Source organism: Solenopsis invicta, chromosome 4 (assembly GCF_016802725.1).
Source record: "Solenopsis invicta isolate M01_SB chromosome 4, UNIL_Sinv_3.0, whole genome shotgun sequence".
Classification (NCBI taxonomy): domain Eukaryota; kingdom Metazoa; phylum Arthropoda; class Insecta; order Hymenoptera; family Formicidae; genus Solenopsis; species Solenopsis invicta.
The window spans coordinates 14309261-14329607 of NC_052667.1; the positions used below are offsets into that span (position 1 = coordinate 14309261).

General features: G+C 32.9%; 1 protein-coding gene across 1 annotated transcript; it reads right to left on the bottom strand.

Annotated features, from left to right (window-relative positions):
• Positions 1-12629: 12629 nt before the first annotated feature.
• LOC113005934 lies at positions 12630-16076 on the bottom strand. Its single transcript, XM_039448303.1, has 6 exons — positions 16060-16076; positions 15772-15975; positions 13804-14122; positions 13502-13729; positions 13097-13156; positions 12630-13018 (listed from the first exon to the last, which is right to left on the bottom strand). Exons 2-6 carry the CDS (start codon positions 15859-15861, stop codon positions 13002-13004), a joined length of 714 nt encoding a protein of 237 aa, XP_039304237.1. The 5' UTR covers positions 15862-15975; positions 16060-16076; the 3' UTR covers positions 12630-13001.
• Positions 16077-20347: the final 4271 nt, after the last annotated feature.

The following is a 20347-nucleotide window of genomic DNA, read 5'->3' on the forward strand; positions in this document are numbered from 1 at the left end:
ATTGCGAATTGCAAATGAATCGTTATCTATGAGATATCTCACGTGTTTTACGTTAAAAAGCTTCAAACATGCGTTGTTCAGCATTAGAAACGAAACTATTGAAGTTCCCTGCGCGAATTGCAAATGAATCGTTATCTATACGAAATCTCACGTTTTTTACGTTAAAACACGTCGAACAAGCGTTGATCTGCATCAGAAACATAACTATTGATATTCCCAGCGCGAATTGCAAATGAATCGTTATCTCTGCGATATCTCACGTGTTTTACGTCGAAACATGTCGAACAACGGTTGATCTGCATCAGAAACATATCTATTGAAGTTCCCACCGCCGATTGCACATGAATCATTATCTATGTGATATCTCACGTGTATTACGTTAAAACACGTCGAACAAGCGTTGATCTGGATCAGAAATATAACTATTGAAGTTCCCAGCGCGAATTGAAAATGAATCGTTATCTATGCGATATCTCACGTGTTTTACGTTAAAAAGCGTCAAACAAGCGTTGATCTGCATCAGAAACGAAACTATTGAAGTTCCCAGCGCGATTTGCAAATGAATCGTTATCTATGCGATATCTCACGTGTTTTATCTTAAAGCACGTCGAACAAGCGTACATTTTCATCAGAAACATAACTATTGAATTTTCCAGCGTAAATTGCAAATGAATCGTGATCTATGCGATATCTCACGTGTTTTACGTTAAAAAGCGTCAAAGAAGCGTTGATCTGCATCAGAAACGAAACTATTGAATGTCCCAGGGAGTATTACAAATGATCCGTTATCTATGCGGTATCTCGCGTGTTTTACGTTAAATCATGTCGAACAAGCGTTGATCTGCATCAGAAACGTAACTATTGAAGTTCCCAGCGCGAATTGCAAATGCATCGATATCTATTCGATATCTCACGTGTCTTACGTTAAAACACGTCGAACAAGCGTTAATTTGCATCAGAAATATAACTATTGAAGTTCCTAGCGCTAATTGCAAATGAATAATTATCTTTGTGATATCTCACGTGTTTTACGTTAAAAAGCGTCAAACGAGCATTGAGCTTCATCAGAAACAAAACTATTGAATTTTCCAACGAGAATTACAAATGAATCGTTATCTATTCGATATCTCACGTGTTTTACGTTAAAACACGTCGAACAAGCGTTGATTTGCATAAGAAACATAACTATTGAAGTTCCCAGCGCTAATTGCAAATGAATAATTATCTATGTGATATCTCACCTGTTTTACGATAAACACGTCGAACAAGCGTTGATCTGCATCAGAAACATAACTATTAAATTTCCCAGCGCGGATAACAAATGAATCGTTATCTATGCGACATCTCACGTGTTTTACGTTAAAAAGCGTCGAACAAACGTTGATCTGCATCAGAAACATAACTATTGAAGTTCCCAGTGCGAATTGCAAACGAATCGCTATCTATGCGATATCTCACGTGTTTTACGTTTAAAAGTGTCAAACAAGCGTTGATCTGCATCAGATACGAAACTATTGAATTTCCCAGCGAGAATAACAAATGAAACGTTATCTATGCGATGTCTCACGTGTTATACGTTAAAACACGTCGAACAAGCGTTGATCTGCGTCAGAAACATAACTATTGAAGTTTCCAGCGCAAATTGCAAATGAATCGTGATCTATGTGATATCTCACGTGTTTTACGTTGAAACACGTCGAGCAAGCGTTGATCATCATCAGAAACGTAATTATTGATGTTCCCAGCGCGAATTGCATATGAATCGTTATCTATGCGATATCTCACGTGTTTTACGTTAAAAAGCTTCAAACAAGCGTTGATCAGCATCAGAAACGAAACTATTGAAGTGCCCTGCGCGATTTGCAGATAAATCGTTATCTCTGCGATATCTCACGTGTTTTACGTTAATAAGCGTCAAACACGCGTTGATCTGTATCAGAAACGAAACTATTGAAGTTCCAAGCGCGAATTGCAAATGAATCGTTATCAATGCGATATCTTACGTGTTTTACGTTAAAACACGTCGAACAAGCGTTGATCTGCATCAGAAACGTTACTATTGAAGTTCCCAGAGCAAATTGCAAATGAATCGTTATCTATGCGGTATCTAACGTGTTTTACGCTAAAAAGCGTCAAACAAGCGATGATCTGCTTCAGAAACGAAACTATTGAATTTCCCAGCGAGAATTACAAATAAATCGTTATCTATGCGATATCTCGTATGTTTTACGTTAAAACTCGCCAAACTAGCGTTGATCTGCATCAGAAACATAACTATTGGTGTTCCCAGCGCGAATTGCAAATGAATCGTTATCTATGCGATATCTCACGTGTTTTACGTTAAAACACATCGAACAAGCGTTGATCTGCTTCAGAAACGTAACTATTGAACTTACCAGAGGGAATTGCAAATGAATCGTTATCTGTGCGATATCTCACGTGTTTTACGTTAATAAGCTTCAAACAAGCGTTGATCAGCATTAGAAACGAAACTATTGAAGTTCCCTGTGCGATTTGCAAATAAATCGTTATCTATGCGATGTCTCACGTGTTTTACGTTAAATCACGTCGAACAAGCGTTGATCTGCTTCAGAAACGTAACTATTGAAGTTCCCAGCGCAAATTGCAAATGAATCGGGATCTGTGCAATATCTCACGTGTTTTACGTTAAAAAGCATCAAAGAAGCGTTGATCTGCTTCCGAAACGAAACTACTGAATTTCCCAGCGAGAAATACAAATGAATCATTATCTATGCGATATCTCCCTTGTATTACGTTAAAACACGTCGAACAAGCGTTGATCTGCATCAGAAACGTAACTATTTAAGTTTCCAGCGCAAATTGCAAATGAATCGGGATCTATGCAATATCTCACGTGTTTTACGTTCAATAGCGTCAAAGAAGCGTTGATTTGCATCAGAAACGAAACTATTGAAGTTCCCAGCGCAAATTACAAATGACTCGTTATCTATGCGATATCTCACTTGTTTTACGTTAAAAAGCGTCAAAGAAGCGTTGATCTGCTTCAGAAACGAGATTATTGAATTTCCCAGCGAGAATTACAAATGAATCATTATCTATGCGACATCTCACGTGTTTTACATTAAAACACGTGGAACAAGCGTTGATCTGCATCAGAAACGTAACTATTGAAGTTCCCAGCGTGAATTGCAAATGAATCGTTATCTATGCGATATCTCACGTGTTTTACGTTAAAAAGCGTCAAACAAGCGTTGATCTGCTTCAGAAACGAATCTATTGAATTTCCCAGCGAGAATTACAAATTAATCGTTTTCTATTGCGATATCTCACGTGTTTTACGTTAAAAAGCTTCAAACAAGCGTTGATCAGCATCAAAAACGAAACTATTGAAGTTCCACCGCGAATTACAAATGAAACCTTATCAATGCGATATCACACGTGTTTTACGACAAAACACGTCGAACAAGCGTTGATCTGCATCAGAAACATAACTATTGAAGTTTCCAGCGCGAATTGCAAATGAATCGTTATCTATGCGGTATCTCACGCGTTTTACGTTAAAAAGTGTCAAACAAGAGTTGATCTGCTTCAGAAACGAATCTATTGAATTTCCCAGCGAGAATTACAAATGAATCGTTTTGTATGCAATATCTCACGTGTTTTACGTTAAAACACGTCGAACAAGCGTGGTTCTTCATCAGAAACGAAACAATTGAAGTACGCATTGCGAATTGCAAATGAATCGTTATCTATGAGATATCTCACGTGTTTTACGTTAAAAAGCTTCAAACATGCGTTGTTCAGCATTAGAAACGAAACTATTGAAGTTCCCTGCGCGAATTGCAAATGAATCGTTATCTATACGAAATCTCACGTTTTTTACGTTAAAACACGTCGAACAAGCGTTGATCTGCATCAGAAACATAACTATTGATATTCCCAGCGCGAATTGCAAATGAATCGTTATCTCTGCGATATCTCACGTGTTTTACGTCGAAACATGTCGAACAACGGTTGATCTGCATCAGAAACATATCTATTGAAGTTCCCACCGCCGATTGCACATGAATCATTATCTATGTGATATCTCACGTGTATTACGTTAAAACACGTCGAACAAGCGTTGATCTGGATCAGAAATATAACTATTGAAGTTCCCAGCGCGAATTGAAAATGAATCGTTATCTATGCGATATCTCACGTGTTTTACGTTAAAAAGCGTCAAACAAGCGTTGATCTGCATCAGAAACGAAACTATTGAAGTTCCCTGCGCGAATTGCAAATGAATCGTTATCTATCCGAAATCTCACGTTTTTTACGTTAAAAAGCGACAAACAAGCGTTGATCTCAATCAGAAACGAAACTATTGAAGTTCCCAGGGCGAATTGCAAATGAATCCTTATCTATGCGATATCTCATGTGTTTTACGTTAAAACTCGCCGAACTAGCGTTGATCTGCATCAGAAACGAAACTATTGAAGTTCCCAGCGCGATTTGCAAATGAATCGTTATCTATGCGATATCTCACGTGTTTTATCTTAAAGCACGTCGAACAAGCGTACATTTTCATCAGAAACATAACTATTGAATTTTCCAGCGTAAATTGCAAATGAATCGTGATCTATGCGATATCTCACGTGTTTTACGTTAAAAAGCGTCAAAGAAGCGTTGATCTGCATCAGAAACGAAACTATTGAATGTCCCAGGGAGTATTACAAATGATCCGTTATCTATGCGGTATCTCACGTGTTTTACGTTAAATCATGTCGAACAAGCGTTGATCTGCATCAGAAACGTAACTATTGAAGTTCCCAGCGCGAATTGCAAATGCATCGATATCTATTCGATATCTCACGTGTCTTACGTTAAAACACGTCGAACAAGCGTTAATTTGCATCAGAAATATAACTATTGAAGTTCCTAGCGCTAATTGCAAATGAATAATTGTCTTTGTGATATCTCACGTGTTTTACGTTAAAAAGCGTCAAACGAGCATTGAGCTTCATCAGAAACAAAACTATTGAATTTTCCAACGAGAATTACAAATGAATCGTTATCTATTCGATATCTCACGTGTTTTACGTTAAAACACGTCGAACAAGCGTTGATTTGCATAAGAAACATAACTATTGAAGTTCCCAGCGCTAATTGCAAATGAATAATTATCTATGTGATATCTCACCTGTTTTACGATAAACACGTCGAACAAGCGTTGATCTGCATCAGAAACATAACTATTAAATTTCCCAGCGCGGATAACAAATGAATCGTTTTCTATGCGATATCTCACGTGTTTTACGTTATATAGCGTCAAACAAGCGTTGATCTGCAACAGAAACGAAACTATTGAAGTTCCAGCGCGAATTCCAAATGAATCGTTATCTATGCGATATCTCACGTGTTTTACGGTAAAAAGCGTCAAACGAGCGTTGATCTGCATCAGAAACTATTGAATTTCCCAGGGAAAATTACAAATGAATCGTTATCTATTCGATATCTCACGTGTTTTACGTTAAAACATGTCGAACAAGCGTTGATCTGCATCAGAAACATAACTATTGAAGTTCCCAGCGCTAATTGCAAATGAATCGTTATCTATGCGATATCTTACGTGTTTTACGTAAAAACACGTCGAACAAACGTTGATCGGCATCAGAAACGGACGGGATCCGATAGCGCACGGTGCGATAGCCCACGTCCCGATAGCGCACGTTAAATTTAAAATAATTCCCGCTAGCACACGTCTCTTTAGCACACGTCCCGATAACTCACAAAGTAGAACGCGCATCTGTCCGATAACGCACGTCTCGATAGGCCATGTCTCTATAGCGCACATCCCGATAGCACACGTCCCGATAGCGCAAGTCCCGATAGCGCACGAATTAAAACGCGCACCTGCCCGAGAGCGCACTTCCCGATAGCGCACGTCAAATTTAAAATAATTCCCGATAACCGACGTCACTTTAGCATACGTCCCGATAACGCACGAAGTAAAACGCGCTCCTGCCCGTCAACGCACGTCTCGATAGCCCACGTCTGTACAGCCCACGTCTCTATAGCGCACGTCTCGATAGCGCACGTCTCTATAGCGCACGTCTCGATAGCCCACGTCTCTATAGCGCACGTCTCGATAGCCCACGTCTCGATAGCGCACGTCTCGATAGCCCACGAAGTAAAACGCGAACCTGCCCGATAACGCACGTCCCAAAATAGGTTTAATGCGCGCATTCGGCCTAATTAGCTCTATTTCATTACTGTATTCATCTACAATTCAAGCATAATAGTTGGTATACTTGATGCGTTGCATTCACATGTTTATAATGTATTATGTCTCACTTTCAGCATTTATAAAACACGTGCATCATTATAGTAACTATTTATAAAACATGAAGCAAACGTTCTAGTAACTATTCATTTTAATATTATTTCATTAATTCAACTAAGGGACATAACCTCATAACCTCACATGTGTCAAACTGCATGAAAATGAGCGAGCGTGAAATATACATTAACATTAGAGAAATGCAATATAGATAACTGTGATGCAATATAGAAGCTGTGATTAACAGACATCTTGTTTATATAACTGCATCTAATGTTTCACGTTCAATTATTCTCATTCAGTTTGACAGGTGTAAGGTTATGTCCCTTGATTTTATTAATGAAATGAATGTTTAAATTATAAAATCAATGTGAGAGTCACCAGAACATTTATTTCATGTTTACTAATTAGTTGCTTTAGTGATCCATGTGTATTAGAAATATTGAAAATGAGATATCATACATCATGTATAAATGCTACACTTTAAATTTTCCAACTGTTATGATAGTAGTATACATAAATTTGGTCATGAAATAAAGCTAATTAGGCCGAATGCGCGTGATTAAACCTGTTATTATCTTTCTTTCTTCCTTAAATGCGTATGTTGCTCATTTTTCTAGAAAACATAATGTGTAACGCTTCAACATATCTGTCTCTTAAGTCATTATTTTTCTGCTTCTATCGTGAATGCAATATGTATTTTTAAAGAATTGATCTTCAAAACAAGAATTTAATGAACTAAATGGAGATATGAAAGTGTTTCTAATGCTCGTGTTACGATTAATTTTAAAAGCTATGCCTTAGAGGTAACATTTCTTCGCTTTCATATTTAATAGTGAGTAAATTAATTAATCAACACGTAAGGTAAGTTCAATTTGACTGCAGTTTATTGTAATAACTTTATTATAATTAACGAGATTCAAATTGTCTTATATTAGTTATTAATTCATTATGTTACACACTTTAAATTCTCAGAGAAATTTCACAAATATTCTTGACCTCTAACACTCATCTTTTAGAGTTAATGCTATCAGAATACATATTGCATTGCCAATAAAGGCAGTAAAATATTGATTTAGAGATAGATAATATGAAAATATTGTTTATTATAATATAATTTAATTTATAATTAATAATTTTGATATGTATTATAATATAAGTTATACGTTGAACATTGCAGAGTGTCTCTGAATGAAGAAGTGCGTAATTCAACTAGTAAATAAGGTAATTTTATTTTGAATGCTGTTCGTTATAATAATTTTATTTTAACGTTATTATTAAACGACATTCAAAATACATTTATTTTACTTGTGAATTGAGTTACACATTTCTGAATTCAGAAACTCCACCACAGCTAGGCTACGTTAGGTTGGAGCCCGATTCTCTTCCAATTCACCGTATGCAGCTTGTAGCTCGCTCCCCTTCGTATGCTGTAAGTGGTTGCTCGTGTACCTGTCGGTAGCTGGGCTATTTTATCCAGTTGCCAAGGAATTTAGGTCGTATAAGATGCATCTCGGAGATATAACTTACATGGTTCAAAGTCCTCAAAGTAATTTCCAGTTTGCATAGACAAGGTGATGTTTTTGTATTTTAAGAAAAAGTATTGATATTACATTGCTTTAAAATTGAATTTATTATTTTGAAACTTATTTATAAAATAAGTAAAGAAACTTAAAATAATAACATATTCTGATACATATCATTGTTTCTTATACTTATACAACGAATTTTTTTTGATATATTTTGTAAATATGTTAATTTTATAAACATTTTGGGATAAAAGTATAAGGTATGTGTAAGACTATATAATATGTTATAACATGTTAGATTTAAAAATACGTTTCACGAATGAAAATTAACACATAATGCGTCATTACAACTAACTTGAACAGATTATTTGTAAACTCTTTAAAAAAAAACTTTATGCTTATACAATTAACATTATTTGAAACGTTTTGTATTTTATGATTATTGATTATTTTTTAAATTAAAATGTAAGATATATATGAAACTATATAAGTAATCTCTAATATAGTTAACTTATAAAATATTGGATTTATAAGTTTTTTTTTTAAATAAAAATTATGACGTTAGTCTTTACAAATAATTATAGTTATTTTAGGTAATTTGTTATCAAATAATTTGGTTTTTTTCTCATAACTTAGATAAATATAAAATAATTTTAGATGCTTTTTTGTAAACGCTTAGGAAAAAAAATTATTAAATTCTTAAAAACATTTAAAGATATTTAATGTTAATAACTTTAATTATTCTAAATATTTTTATAATTAAAGAAATTCTTACTAAACATAAGTTTTAAAATTCTTTGTCTGAAAGCTCTTATAAAATTACTAATAATAATACTGAATATTTCATTTGGTTTGCTTTTTTCATGGAATTCTTACTTTTAAATATGACGTATAATTTGTATTGCAAATAGGACATTTTTTAGATTGCAACTTCAAGATACAATCTGAACAACAACATAAATGGCCACACGAGACAAATATATGATCTGCTTTTTCAACTAAACAAATACAACAACAATCAGGTGTACTTATGTCATTGAATTGTTGCACTGGATGATACGGAATATTTATATTTTCATTACTTTCATCCGAAAATACACTACTCAAAAAAAATAGGGAACACTTTCCAGACACCAAAAATTAGGCTATTTTCAAATGACTGTAACTCGGTGAAAAATTATCGTACATAAAAAATAAAAAATGCATATTGAAGCTTGAAGATCGAGCTTTAACGTTCTACCAGCAGATTTTCAAAATTCTTTTAACTTTCTTGTCTTATGCAGTAAAAAAGTACACCTTGTTTTGTTCGTTAAAATTTCGTATTTTGACACTTTGCAGATCGACCAACAAATTTTTTTCAAATAACTCAAGTAAAATTTCATAAACTACATAATTTTACCTACAAAATGCTTTTTTAAAAATTTCTCTACGATTTTTTTTGACCGAGTTACGCAACTTTAAAGCTAAACCTGCATTTTTTACAAATGATATCCGTACTCCGTGAAAAATTATCGTAGACAAAAAATCAAAAAACCATTTTAAAGCTCGAAGTTTCAGCTTTAACATGCTATTAATGGTTTTCAAAAATTTTCTCAATTTCTTAGTACTATGCTCCAAAAAGCATACACTGTTTTTTCCTTAAAATAACGTATTTTTAACAGCCTGTAGCTCAATAAAAAAATTTTTCTCGACAAATCCAATACAAGTGCCATAAAGTATGACATTTTCTCTACAAAATGCTTTTTTTAAAATGTTTTCTACGATTTTTTTTGACCGAATTACAAAACTTCGAAGATATACATTTTTTACAGTACATTTTTCCGAAAAATGACGTCTACCGCCGATATTAGCATTACCCAATGTGCACCACGTGGAGGTTGCCAGTCGGATTTTTGCACATCGTGTGTGTGTGTGTGTGTGTGTGTGTGTGTGTGTGTGTGTGTGTGTGTGTGTGTGTGTGTGTGTGTGTGTGTGTGTGTGTGTGTGTGTATGTGTCACAGCAGAGATAAGGTGCCCACAGTTCGTCACTTCTGCACTATTTAACGACTCCAAACCCTCTTTACTGTGTATATGTGTGTGTGTGTGTGTGTGTGGGTGTGTGTGTATCACAGCAGAGATAAGGACCCCGCAGTTTGTCACTTTTGCAGTATTTAATGACTCCAAACCCTCTCTGCTGTGTGTGTATGCGCGCGCGCGCATGAGTGTTCAATGGCGTGTATTTCGTGTGTGTTCGTTATATCAACGATATTCTACGACCACACGTTTTGCTATTAAATCGAACATGTCGGAACTTTATTTTCATGCAGGACAACGCTCGACCTCATACGGCGAATATAACGCGACGTTTTTTTCAACGACACGCAATTAGACTGTTAAATCATCCCAGCAATAGCCCGGACTTAAATCCAATCGAGCACATTTGGGATGAAATGGAACGACGATTAAGGCGTCGCAAGGAACAGCTGCGAAATTTAGAAAAATTGGGAGAAATTTTAACGGAAATTTGGCACAACATTCCGCAAGATTGTATTGCAAGATGTATAAATATGCGAGAACGCTTGCAAGCAGTAATTGATCAGAGAGGAGGAAATACACACTATTGAACTCTCATGCGCGCGAGCGCATACACACACAGCAGAGGGTTTGGAGTCATTAAATACTGCAGAAGTGACAAACTGCGGGGTTCTTATCTCTGCTGTGATACACACACACACACACACACACACACACACACACACATACACACATACACAGTAAAGAGGGTTTGGAGTCGTCAAATACTGCAGAAGTGACGAACTGTGGGCTCCTTACCTCTGCTGTGACACACACACACACACACACACACACACACACACACATACACAGTAAAAAAGGTTTGGAGTCGTTAAATACTGCAGAAGTGACGAACTGTGGGCTCCTTATCTCTGCTGTGACACATACACACACACACATACACACGCACGCACGCGCGCGCGCGCGCACACACACACACACACACACACACACACACACACATACACACACGATGTGCAAAAATCCGATCGGCAACCTCCATGTGGTGCACATTGGGTAATGCTAATGTCGGCGGTAGACGTCATTTTTCGGAAAAATGTACTGTAAAAAATATATATCTTCGAAGTCTTGTAACTCGATCAAAAAAAATTGTAGAAAAAATTTAAAAAAAGCATTTTGTAGAGAAAATGTCATACTTTGAGGCACTTGCATTGAATTTGTCGAGAAAAATTTGTTTATTGAGCTACAGGCTGTTAAAAATACGTTATTTTAAGGAAAAAACAGTGTATCTTTTTTGGGGCATAGTACTAAGAAATTGAGAAAATTTTTGAAAACCGTTAATAGCATATTAAAGCTGAAACTTCGAGCTTTAAAATGGTTTTTCGATTTTTTGTCTACGATGATTTTTCGCGGAGTACGTATATCATTTGTAAAAAATGCAGGTTTAGCTTCAAAGTTGCGTAACTCGGTTAAAAAAAATCGTAGAGAAATTTTTAAAAAAGCATTTTGTAGGTAAAATGTTGTAGTTTATGAAATTTTACTTGAATTGTTCGAAAAAAATTTGTTGGTCGATCTGCAAAGTGTCAAAGATACGAAATTTTAACGAACAAAACAAGGTGTGCTTTTTTACTGCATAAGACAAGGAAGTTAAAAGAATTTTGAAAATCTGCTGGTAGAACGTTAAAGCTCGATCTTCAAGCTTCAAAATGCTTTTTTTATTTTTTATCTACGATGATTTTTCACCGAGTTACAGTTATTTGAAAATAGCCTAATTTTTGGTGTCTGGAAAGTTTTCCCTATTTTTTTTTGAGTAGTGTATATCGCCATAATCGTTTGAAGGGATACCATAAATGTCTTCATCACCTGTAACAGAAAATATATAATTTTGTAAGTAAAATTATCAAATATCGTTTTTATATGTGACAGAAATATAATTTGAAATAATAAACAGACAATTACAAACATAAAAAATTTGTTAAATATATTTAAGTATATTACAAAATTTGTAAACTTGCAACGTTTAATGTAATATGAAATTGTATAATATATTATTATACAGGGTGATTCAAAATAACCTATTGGTCCCGAAGCTGGCATATTCGTAATCGAATTCTGAGACGATTTTTCCTTTTGCAAAAATTTGTCCGGAGCTTAGTTTTCAAGTTACAATAAGAATTAGTTAGCGTATGACGGGTTAGGTACAAGTGGTAGACAGGGGCGGCGCGACTCACTGTTACACGTGGGTGTTTCCGTGGGGCACCTCCTGCGCTCAAATGACTGACAAAAGTACATGGACAGCACATTCCTATTTAAACTTTCTCTCTCTCTCTCTCTCTCTCTCTCTCTCTCTCTCTGTCACTTTAATTATGCTACATTTAACTTGTCAAATTTCGATCTGTCATCCGGCCGTCAAATATCGGGATAACCGTGAAATCTTCAAGTAAGTTTACATTATTATAATAAATGTACGCCCGCGAATAATAAAAATTAATGCAAATTAAATTACTTAAATGTGCACTTGCAAGTTAAAAGTAGCACTTTTAAAACGCACAAAAAGGGATAGAAAGAAGAGAGAGAGAGAGGACGGGGGGGGGGGCTTTGAACAAGTTTAAGCACGTTTACTTACGCACACGGCGATCAGCTTATTGTTTCCACGATGCGACAGTTCAATTTAAATTTGTCCTTTATCCAGATCTATCCCTCGAATTCACTATGAATACCGGCCTTTTGGGCACACCTTCTACCACAAATATTGAGATTTTACAAAGATTTCAGTCCAAGATTCTCAAAATAATTACAAACGCGCCACGGTACGTTCCAAAATAGTTATTTTGTTGCGACTTAAACATTCTAACAGTTAAGGAAACTATTAAGGAATACAACCTGAAATATCGTAATAGGCTAATCGAGCATCCTAACTGTCTTGCCACAGAACTCATGAAAAAAAAGAATTGTATAAAAACTTAAAAGAAATCTTCCTTCGGACCTTATAAGAAAACCCTTAACTTGACTAAATATTGTAAAAGTAAAGTAGAATGGAATAAATGTAAACTTACAAATGGAACGTTACAATATATATACAAATATACGTATAATATATAAGAGTATGGCAATAGTCATATAACTTGTTTGTCTTTTGATCTAAGTCATAAACGTTACTGAATGTCCAGCGCTAGACAGATTGTAATGAGCCGGATGTTAAATAAAAAAAGTACTAGTTTTCATTTGTACTTTTTTTATTAATACATACCTCTTTCATTCTGTATTTCAGAGAAATATTCTAGATGTACATCATCGTCGTTATTGGCATCTGTAAACATTTGAAACATTTAAAGTTTAAGAAAATATGTAATATACTATAACGTAATATTTTTATAATAATATTCAAATTATCTTCTAATTTAATTTAATAAAATAAATCAAATTTTAAAAAGATTTAAAGAAAAAATCAAGGAAATTTAATGTAATAAAGATATTATCAATTTATAATTGTTATAAATTTAATGTTAAAAAGGGAAGTCAGAAAAGCGGGGAAAGAGAAAATGCTTACTAAAAATTTGTTTCTCACTACTCACAATTTCAGTAGAAAGCAAATTTCCTTTAATATAGAAATTTAATAACTAAGAATGAATTTAAAAAAATAAAAATTTCTTACCTTCATGTATTAATTGCTGCATGCTGTATTGTCGGTCTCGATGTTGATTGTAAAACATTTTTAAAAATTGTTCTAAGGATATCCTGTCAGTAACAAGATCTGCCTGAAGTTCTACTATACGTAAATTGTTTTGTTTTTCTGAACGTGAACGTATTCGTCTAACACGTAAACCATTCTTAGCTCTTTCAAGATCAAGTTCTTGATCAGTAAGAATGTCGGATAACTTTTCTAAAAAAAAACATAAGTAAAACATAATGATGTTATACTACTTAGTTAAAATAAATAATTATAAAAATAATTACCTAAAAACAACCATAAATTTGGATGTTTCGAACCAAATTTTTTTGCTGCTACGTTATGGAAAGATTCAACTATATTATTAGTCCTCATAGGACATTTATAAACGCTAACTTTCGATGCGGCTTGAAGCCAATTGCGACGTAGATATGCCAGAAATAAATATATATCTGGATACTCTTCCATTGTATCTGCTTGTTTTTCTATTATTTTGTAAGCTTCTGAGAAATATTCGGGTGGAGCCAGAGGTAACGTCATTGTCATAAACAAAACATTATGAGGTGCATGTAACAAATTTAAACATTTCCATTTTCGAAAAATTGCCTGAAAAATAATATCAGAATTGTAAAAAGATTTCGGTTATTGTCATAAAATATATATATTAATTAATTCTAATATTTTTCTTAACTCCTCTTTACTGGTCCCAAGCCTGGGGTCTCAACTAACAGACTTGAAAAAGGGAAACGAGTAACAACCTTGAAAAAAACAACGGTTCATTTGACCCAAATGATAGCACTCTCTATAAGTTCCTATCTAGGCTGTGTTCCAAAATTTACTGTAAGTACTAAAATCTATAGTTTACATTAGAGCCTAAACAGAATGATTGACTAATAATTTTAAGACAAGTTTTGCGACTCAAATCTTTGTCTTTAGTAACAATAATCATCTTATGTCTTAAGTCTTAAACTAAAAAGAGATTTTGTTTGTAACATAAGACTAGAAACATAAGACAGTTGTTGTGCATTACTAAAGACAAAGATTTAAGTCGTAAAACTTGTATTAAAATTATAAGTCAACCATTCTGCTTAAGCCCTTACGTATACTATAGTTTTTCAGTATTGGTATTAAATTTCGAAATGCAGCCCTAGAAATACAGACAAGCAGCCTTGCAGTGAGGCGGATCATTAAAGACTAGAGGAAGGAAATTTTGATCACAAATTAACTGGTCCTCCAGATCAATGGTTGAGGCGACTAGTAATCCATCACTTATAAAAACAATAAACAATAAGAACCCTAAATTTATCCTTGGATGCAAAGACGAAATCAACCGACAACAACAAAAGCAGAGAAAATGAATTATGTAATTCGATACCTGGAACGTTCAAAGCACCACGGAGAAAATGAATTTTCTTGCAAAGAAACTAAATATCGATATTGCGGTATTGAGTGAAATAAAAAGAAAAAAAATAGCACAGAAAACATTGGAAATTACATCCATTTCTACAGCGAAATCCTCAAAGAAGATTCAAATCCATCAAGCAATAAGAAAAGTCTTTATTCTGATAAAAAAAGTTCTAAAGAATAAAGTATCAAACTGGGAACCTTTTAACAAAAACTTACTAAAAATAAACATACAATTACATCACAGGAAAATGACAAATTATTGCTATTAAGCAGTATATGCTCTGTCAAAAAATGAGTCTGTAGCAATCAAGGAGTTCTATGAAAAGTTACACGAAACCATGGAAGGTGTGAGAGATTCATGGACATTGTGCTGATAGGAGATATAAATGCTCACGTAGGATCGGAAAAACATAGTTAGACCATAATTAATCAAATAATTAGACCATATTTAGACCATAATTAATCAAATAATTAGACCATATGGAAGACAACAGACAAATAATAATGAAAGGAGATTTATCCACTTAGGGTGTAGATATACACAAATATATGTATATGGATTTAATATTTTATTTTTATAAATCAAATATATATATATATATATATATATAAAATAAATTAATTTTATATATATATATATATATAAAATATTTATAGTGTTTATAATGTCTTGCATCGCCGTCCGATTTCCTTAATCCAGGGAAAATATATTTATTTTATTGCATTATATGTATATGTATATATATATATATATATATATATATATATATATATATATACATATATATATTACAATAAAATAAATAATTTGCATCTTTAATTGTTATTTTAAGTAAAGTATATTATACCTGATTATAATGGAACCAGCATCCACGTACTGCAGCAGATGGAAAATTTTCACTAACTGATATTCCTGCTGCACGTTCATAATCTAACATTATGAATTTAATGTTTCTTTCGAGATCGGAAATTAATTCCTTTATTTTTGTCCATATAGCATCATAAATAGATTTACTTCGTGTTTCGCATAATATAAAAACTGTTGCAATTGCCTGAAATATTAATTTAATTTATTTTTTTAAGTAGAACAATTAATTAGATTAAATTTTAAAATATATGATAATAAAAAAACTTACTGTTTGAAAGTAACGTATACAGGGTGTCCGTCCATAAATGTCCGAGCAAATATCTCGTAACTGGTTGAAGTTAGAAGAAAGTTTAATAAGGAAAATTTACATGGTTTTTAGTCGGCTACAAAATGCACGTAAAGAAATTTTTTTTACTCGTCACCTTTTTGAGTTATGAAGGTCAATGTAGGTTTTTTAAATGGGTACCTATAATTTTTTTTGCATATTTACATAGTAGAGGTAATTTTCAATCAAAATTATATTAGGAAAAAAATTGCTACGACGCATCGTTTACGAGATAATCGGCATGCAAAGTATTAAAGTAATAATTTGGATCGAGTATTGTTGAACAAATTTGGAATATCAAATAGGTTGAGAAAGTAAACATTGTTTTTTCATGAAATATTTATTAACAAATTAATTAAGAAATGGTTCGAAATTGTTACATGATCGATACAGCATTCAACGCGTTTTATAATGTTTCTTATTGTTAACTGCAGCATTTCTGTTGTAATACTTTCAACAGCTCTAGTGATTTTATGTCGTAAATCTTCTTCATTTTCAGGAATAGTTGCATAAACAATATCCTTAATATACCCCCAAAGGAAAAAATCGCAAGGTGTCAAGTCCGGAGATCTCGGTGGCCATCGTACAGGACCATTAGTACCCATCCAACAATTAGGAAATCTATTATTTAAAAAGTTAATTACAGCACGTGTATTGTGTGCTGGAGCACCATCTTGTTGAAAAATAATATTTCGAAAAACTGATAATGGAAGATCGCGTAAATAATCTGAGAAAGTTGTTTGCAAGAATTCCAAGTATTTGTCACCATTAAGATGACCATGGAAAAAGAAAGGTCCAATAATTTTTGTTCCGATGATTCCGCACCATACGTTCACCGAAAATCTGCGTTGGAAACCTTTATCTCTTTTCGCATGTGGATTCACATCGGACCAAGTATGCACATTATGTCGATTTTCCATACCACAATTGGAAAAACAAGATTCATCAGACCATAATATTTTATTAAGAAAACCAAAGTCAGTGCGATAATTAACTCGAAGCCAGTGGCAGAACATTAATCGGCGATCTGCATCTCCTTCATGTAAAGCTTGTACTAAATTATCACGAAACGGTTTGAATTTGAATTTTTTTAGTACAGCGTGTACGTAACTTTTCGATAATTCTAAATTACGTGCTACTGTTCTTATGGATGTACGTCTGTTTTCAATAAAACTTAATAGCACACTTGTCTCTTTTTCTTCATCTGTTTGGATTGTACGTCGTTGTCTTGTTAGCGATCCTGTTTGACGCAATTGATCTTCAATTCGTCGAAATGTACGATTATTTGGTATTCTTCGTTCTGGATATTTTTGTTGATAAAGTAATCGTGCTTCATTTTCATTACGCATACTTAAATACTCGAGCATATCACACTTTTCCGTAATTGTAAACATTGTTCTCACGCGCTCGTATGTAGACGATTGACTAACAGACTCATACTACCCTGTAATTCATATTACGTGCTATACAAATACTTTATTTACAAATCAAACAGTCGTGTATTTTGAAAAGTTGAAGGTCAGCGATCCTGTTCGATATAACAGACTTCATACGAGCGCGTGAGAACAATGTTTACAATTACGGAAAAGTGTGATATGCTCGAGATGTGGTATTACAACAGAAGTTGGGGGTATATTAAGGATATCGTTTATGCAACTATTCCTGAAAATGAAGAAGATTTACGACATAAAATCACTAGAGCTGTTGAAAGTATTACAACAGAAATGCTGCAGTTAACAATAAGAAACATTATAAAACGCGTTGAATGCTGTATCGATCATGATGGTACCAATTTCGAACCATTTCTTAATTAATTTGTTAATAAATATTTCATGAAAAAACAATGTTTACTTTCTCAACCTATTTGATATTCCAAATTTGTTCAACAATACTCGATCCAAATTATTACTTTAATACTTTGCATGCCGATTATCTCGTAAACGATGCGTCGTAGCAATTTTTTTCCTAATATAATTTTGATTGAAAATTACCTCTACTATGTAAATATGCAAAAAAAATTATAAGTACCCATTTAAAAAACCTACATTGACCTTCATAACTCAAAAAGGTGACGAGTAAAAAAAATTTCTTTACGTGCATTTTGTAGCCGACTAAAAACCATGTAAATTTTCCTTATTAAACTTTCTTCTAACTTCAACCAGTTACGAGATGTTTGCTCGGACATTTATGGACGGACACCCTGTATGTATTGTAAATAGCTGCGCTATTTTTGGAACTTTTGGAACAATCTATAAACAAATGACAAAATAAGACATTTGAATATTTTTATGGTTTTTTTAAAAGCACAAATATTGGGTCATTAAGTACAAAACTTTATACATGTAAATATCAAGATATTCACATGTGTAAAGTTTTATACTTAATGACCTAATATATTAGAAAAACAATACTAGAACAATATTAGAAAAACAACTTACAGAAAAAGTCCCATCAAGATACATTTCGGTGGATGCAGCCAACTCTTTCAATAGTATATCTGTACTGAATATAAGGGCCGTTTCATTTTTTACTGATGTTGCTTTACCTTTATATATACTGTTTAAAGGTTCATAAGTTTGAAGCTTTGTATGTAAACCCAAAAAATTTACAGGCAACAGTGGTTTATATTTGATTTTTTCACGATAAAGAGATGATCGCATAGTATTATGTTACTGATGTAGCTGCTGTAGGATAACGTCGTGATATAGTATCAAAAATTTCTTTGTTATTTGTATATCTATTTTTACACATTTTTATCATTTCTTGCTTCATTTTCAATTTTTCAGATAATGCTGCATCTGGTGGGTGATCATGTTCGGTAACGAGAGTGTACATTTCACCATCTTGTTGCAGACATCCTTTGCATTTAAAATAACGTCTCCTACTACATCGATAAATATATTCATACCGATTGTCCCTATTATACATATATCCATTGAACACATAAAGACGGCTATTTGCCTTTTTACCAGAAAATTCTTCCATCTATAAATATAACAATAAAATCAAGGAAACAAAATCAAGTTATTTAAATATTAATAAAATATCTCCTACAATAAGTGTGCAAAGCAAGCATTTGCAAATTAAATCGAATCTTTGATAATCAAATTAAATCAAATTTGAAATTTTTATGTCTAACCGAATAGAACTTGATTCGAATAAGAATCAAATTTTAATTAAATTTTTCCAGACTTAAGTACAAATTTAATCATAAACAAAATTAAGTAGGAATGCCTTTATAAAGCCGACATTACTTGTTAATGTATGTATATAAGTACATTTGCAATAAGTAGTTAATAAAATATAAATTTTTAGTAACTTAAAAATTAATTGTATTGAAATTCAATACACGTGTAATTTATGGATATGAATGACATTTTAATCAAAATTGAAATAAATGATAATATACACATTAATGCAATTTCCAAGGAAAATTACACAACAATTAAACTTGAAATTAAACACTTTTTTCTTTTTCTCATAATTAAACATAATTGAAATAATTAATAAAGTATGCGTTAATAAAATACGTTAATACTCATAGCCATACGTAATTGTTTAATAAACAAAATTATTTTAGTAACGTTGCATATTCTTTTAAAGAATAAGCAAGAAAATATATCATATAATTTTAAAAAATGATTACAAAAAACTCAGTTTATTATTGGTTTCTATAATGGAAAATGTATTAGAAGAAGTATATAGAAAATTACAAAAACAATTAAAAATTGTCTTTTTTTGTAGTATTGGTGAGTATTTCGAATTTTTATTAATTTTTTTATTACTGATAGCATTTTTATTACTATTAGACTAATTCATATATAAAGTCATACTACAAATTGCCTAATATTTTTTTGAAAAAACTTTATTTCTACAGTTATTTTTAATTTTGCCTTATCTTTAATTGAATATATTAGATTGAACAATTGCACAAAGTATACTACATTTGAACATAAATACGTACAAATAAACGCTTATTATAACGATGGGAGGGTTCCGATAGCGCACATAACAGAGCATAAGCGTAACATAAGGTCTCTGGACCAATGGAAATCTTATGTAAATCAATATGACGACTTTATGTTGGATGCTCATTGATGCATCGGTTTTATGTTGTTCTTATGTTATGTTATGCATTTCATGTGCAAGATTCTTTATAGACTTTCTACAATAAGTTATTAGTCGGTATCATAAGTCGTAAGCTATAAAAATTGACCAATCGCAATCAAAT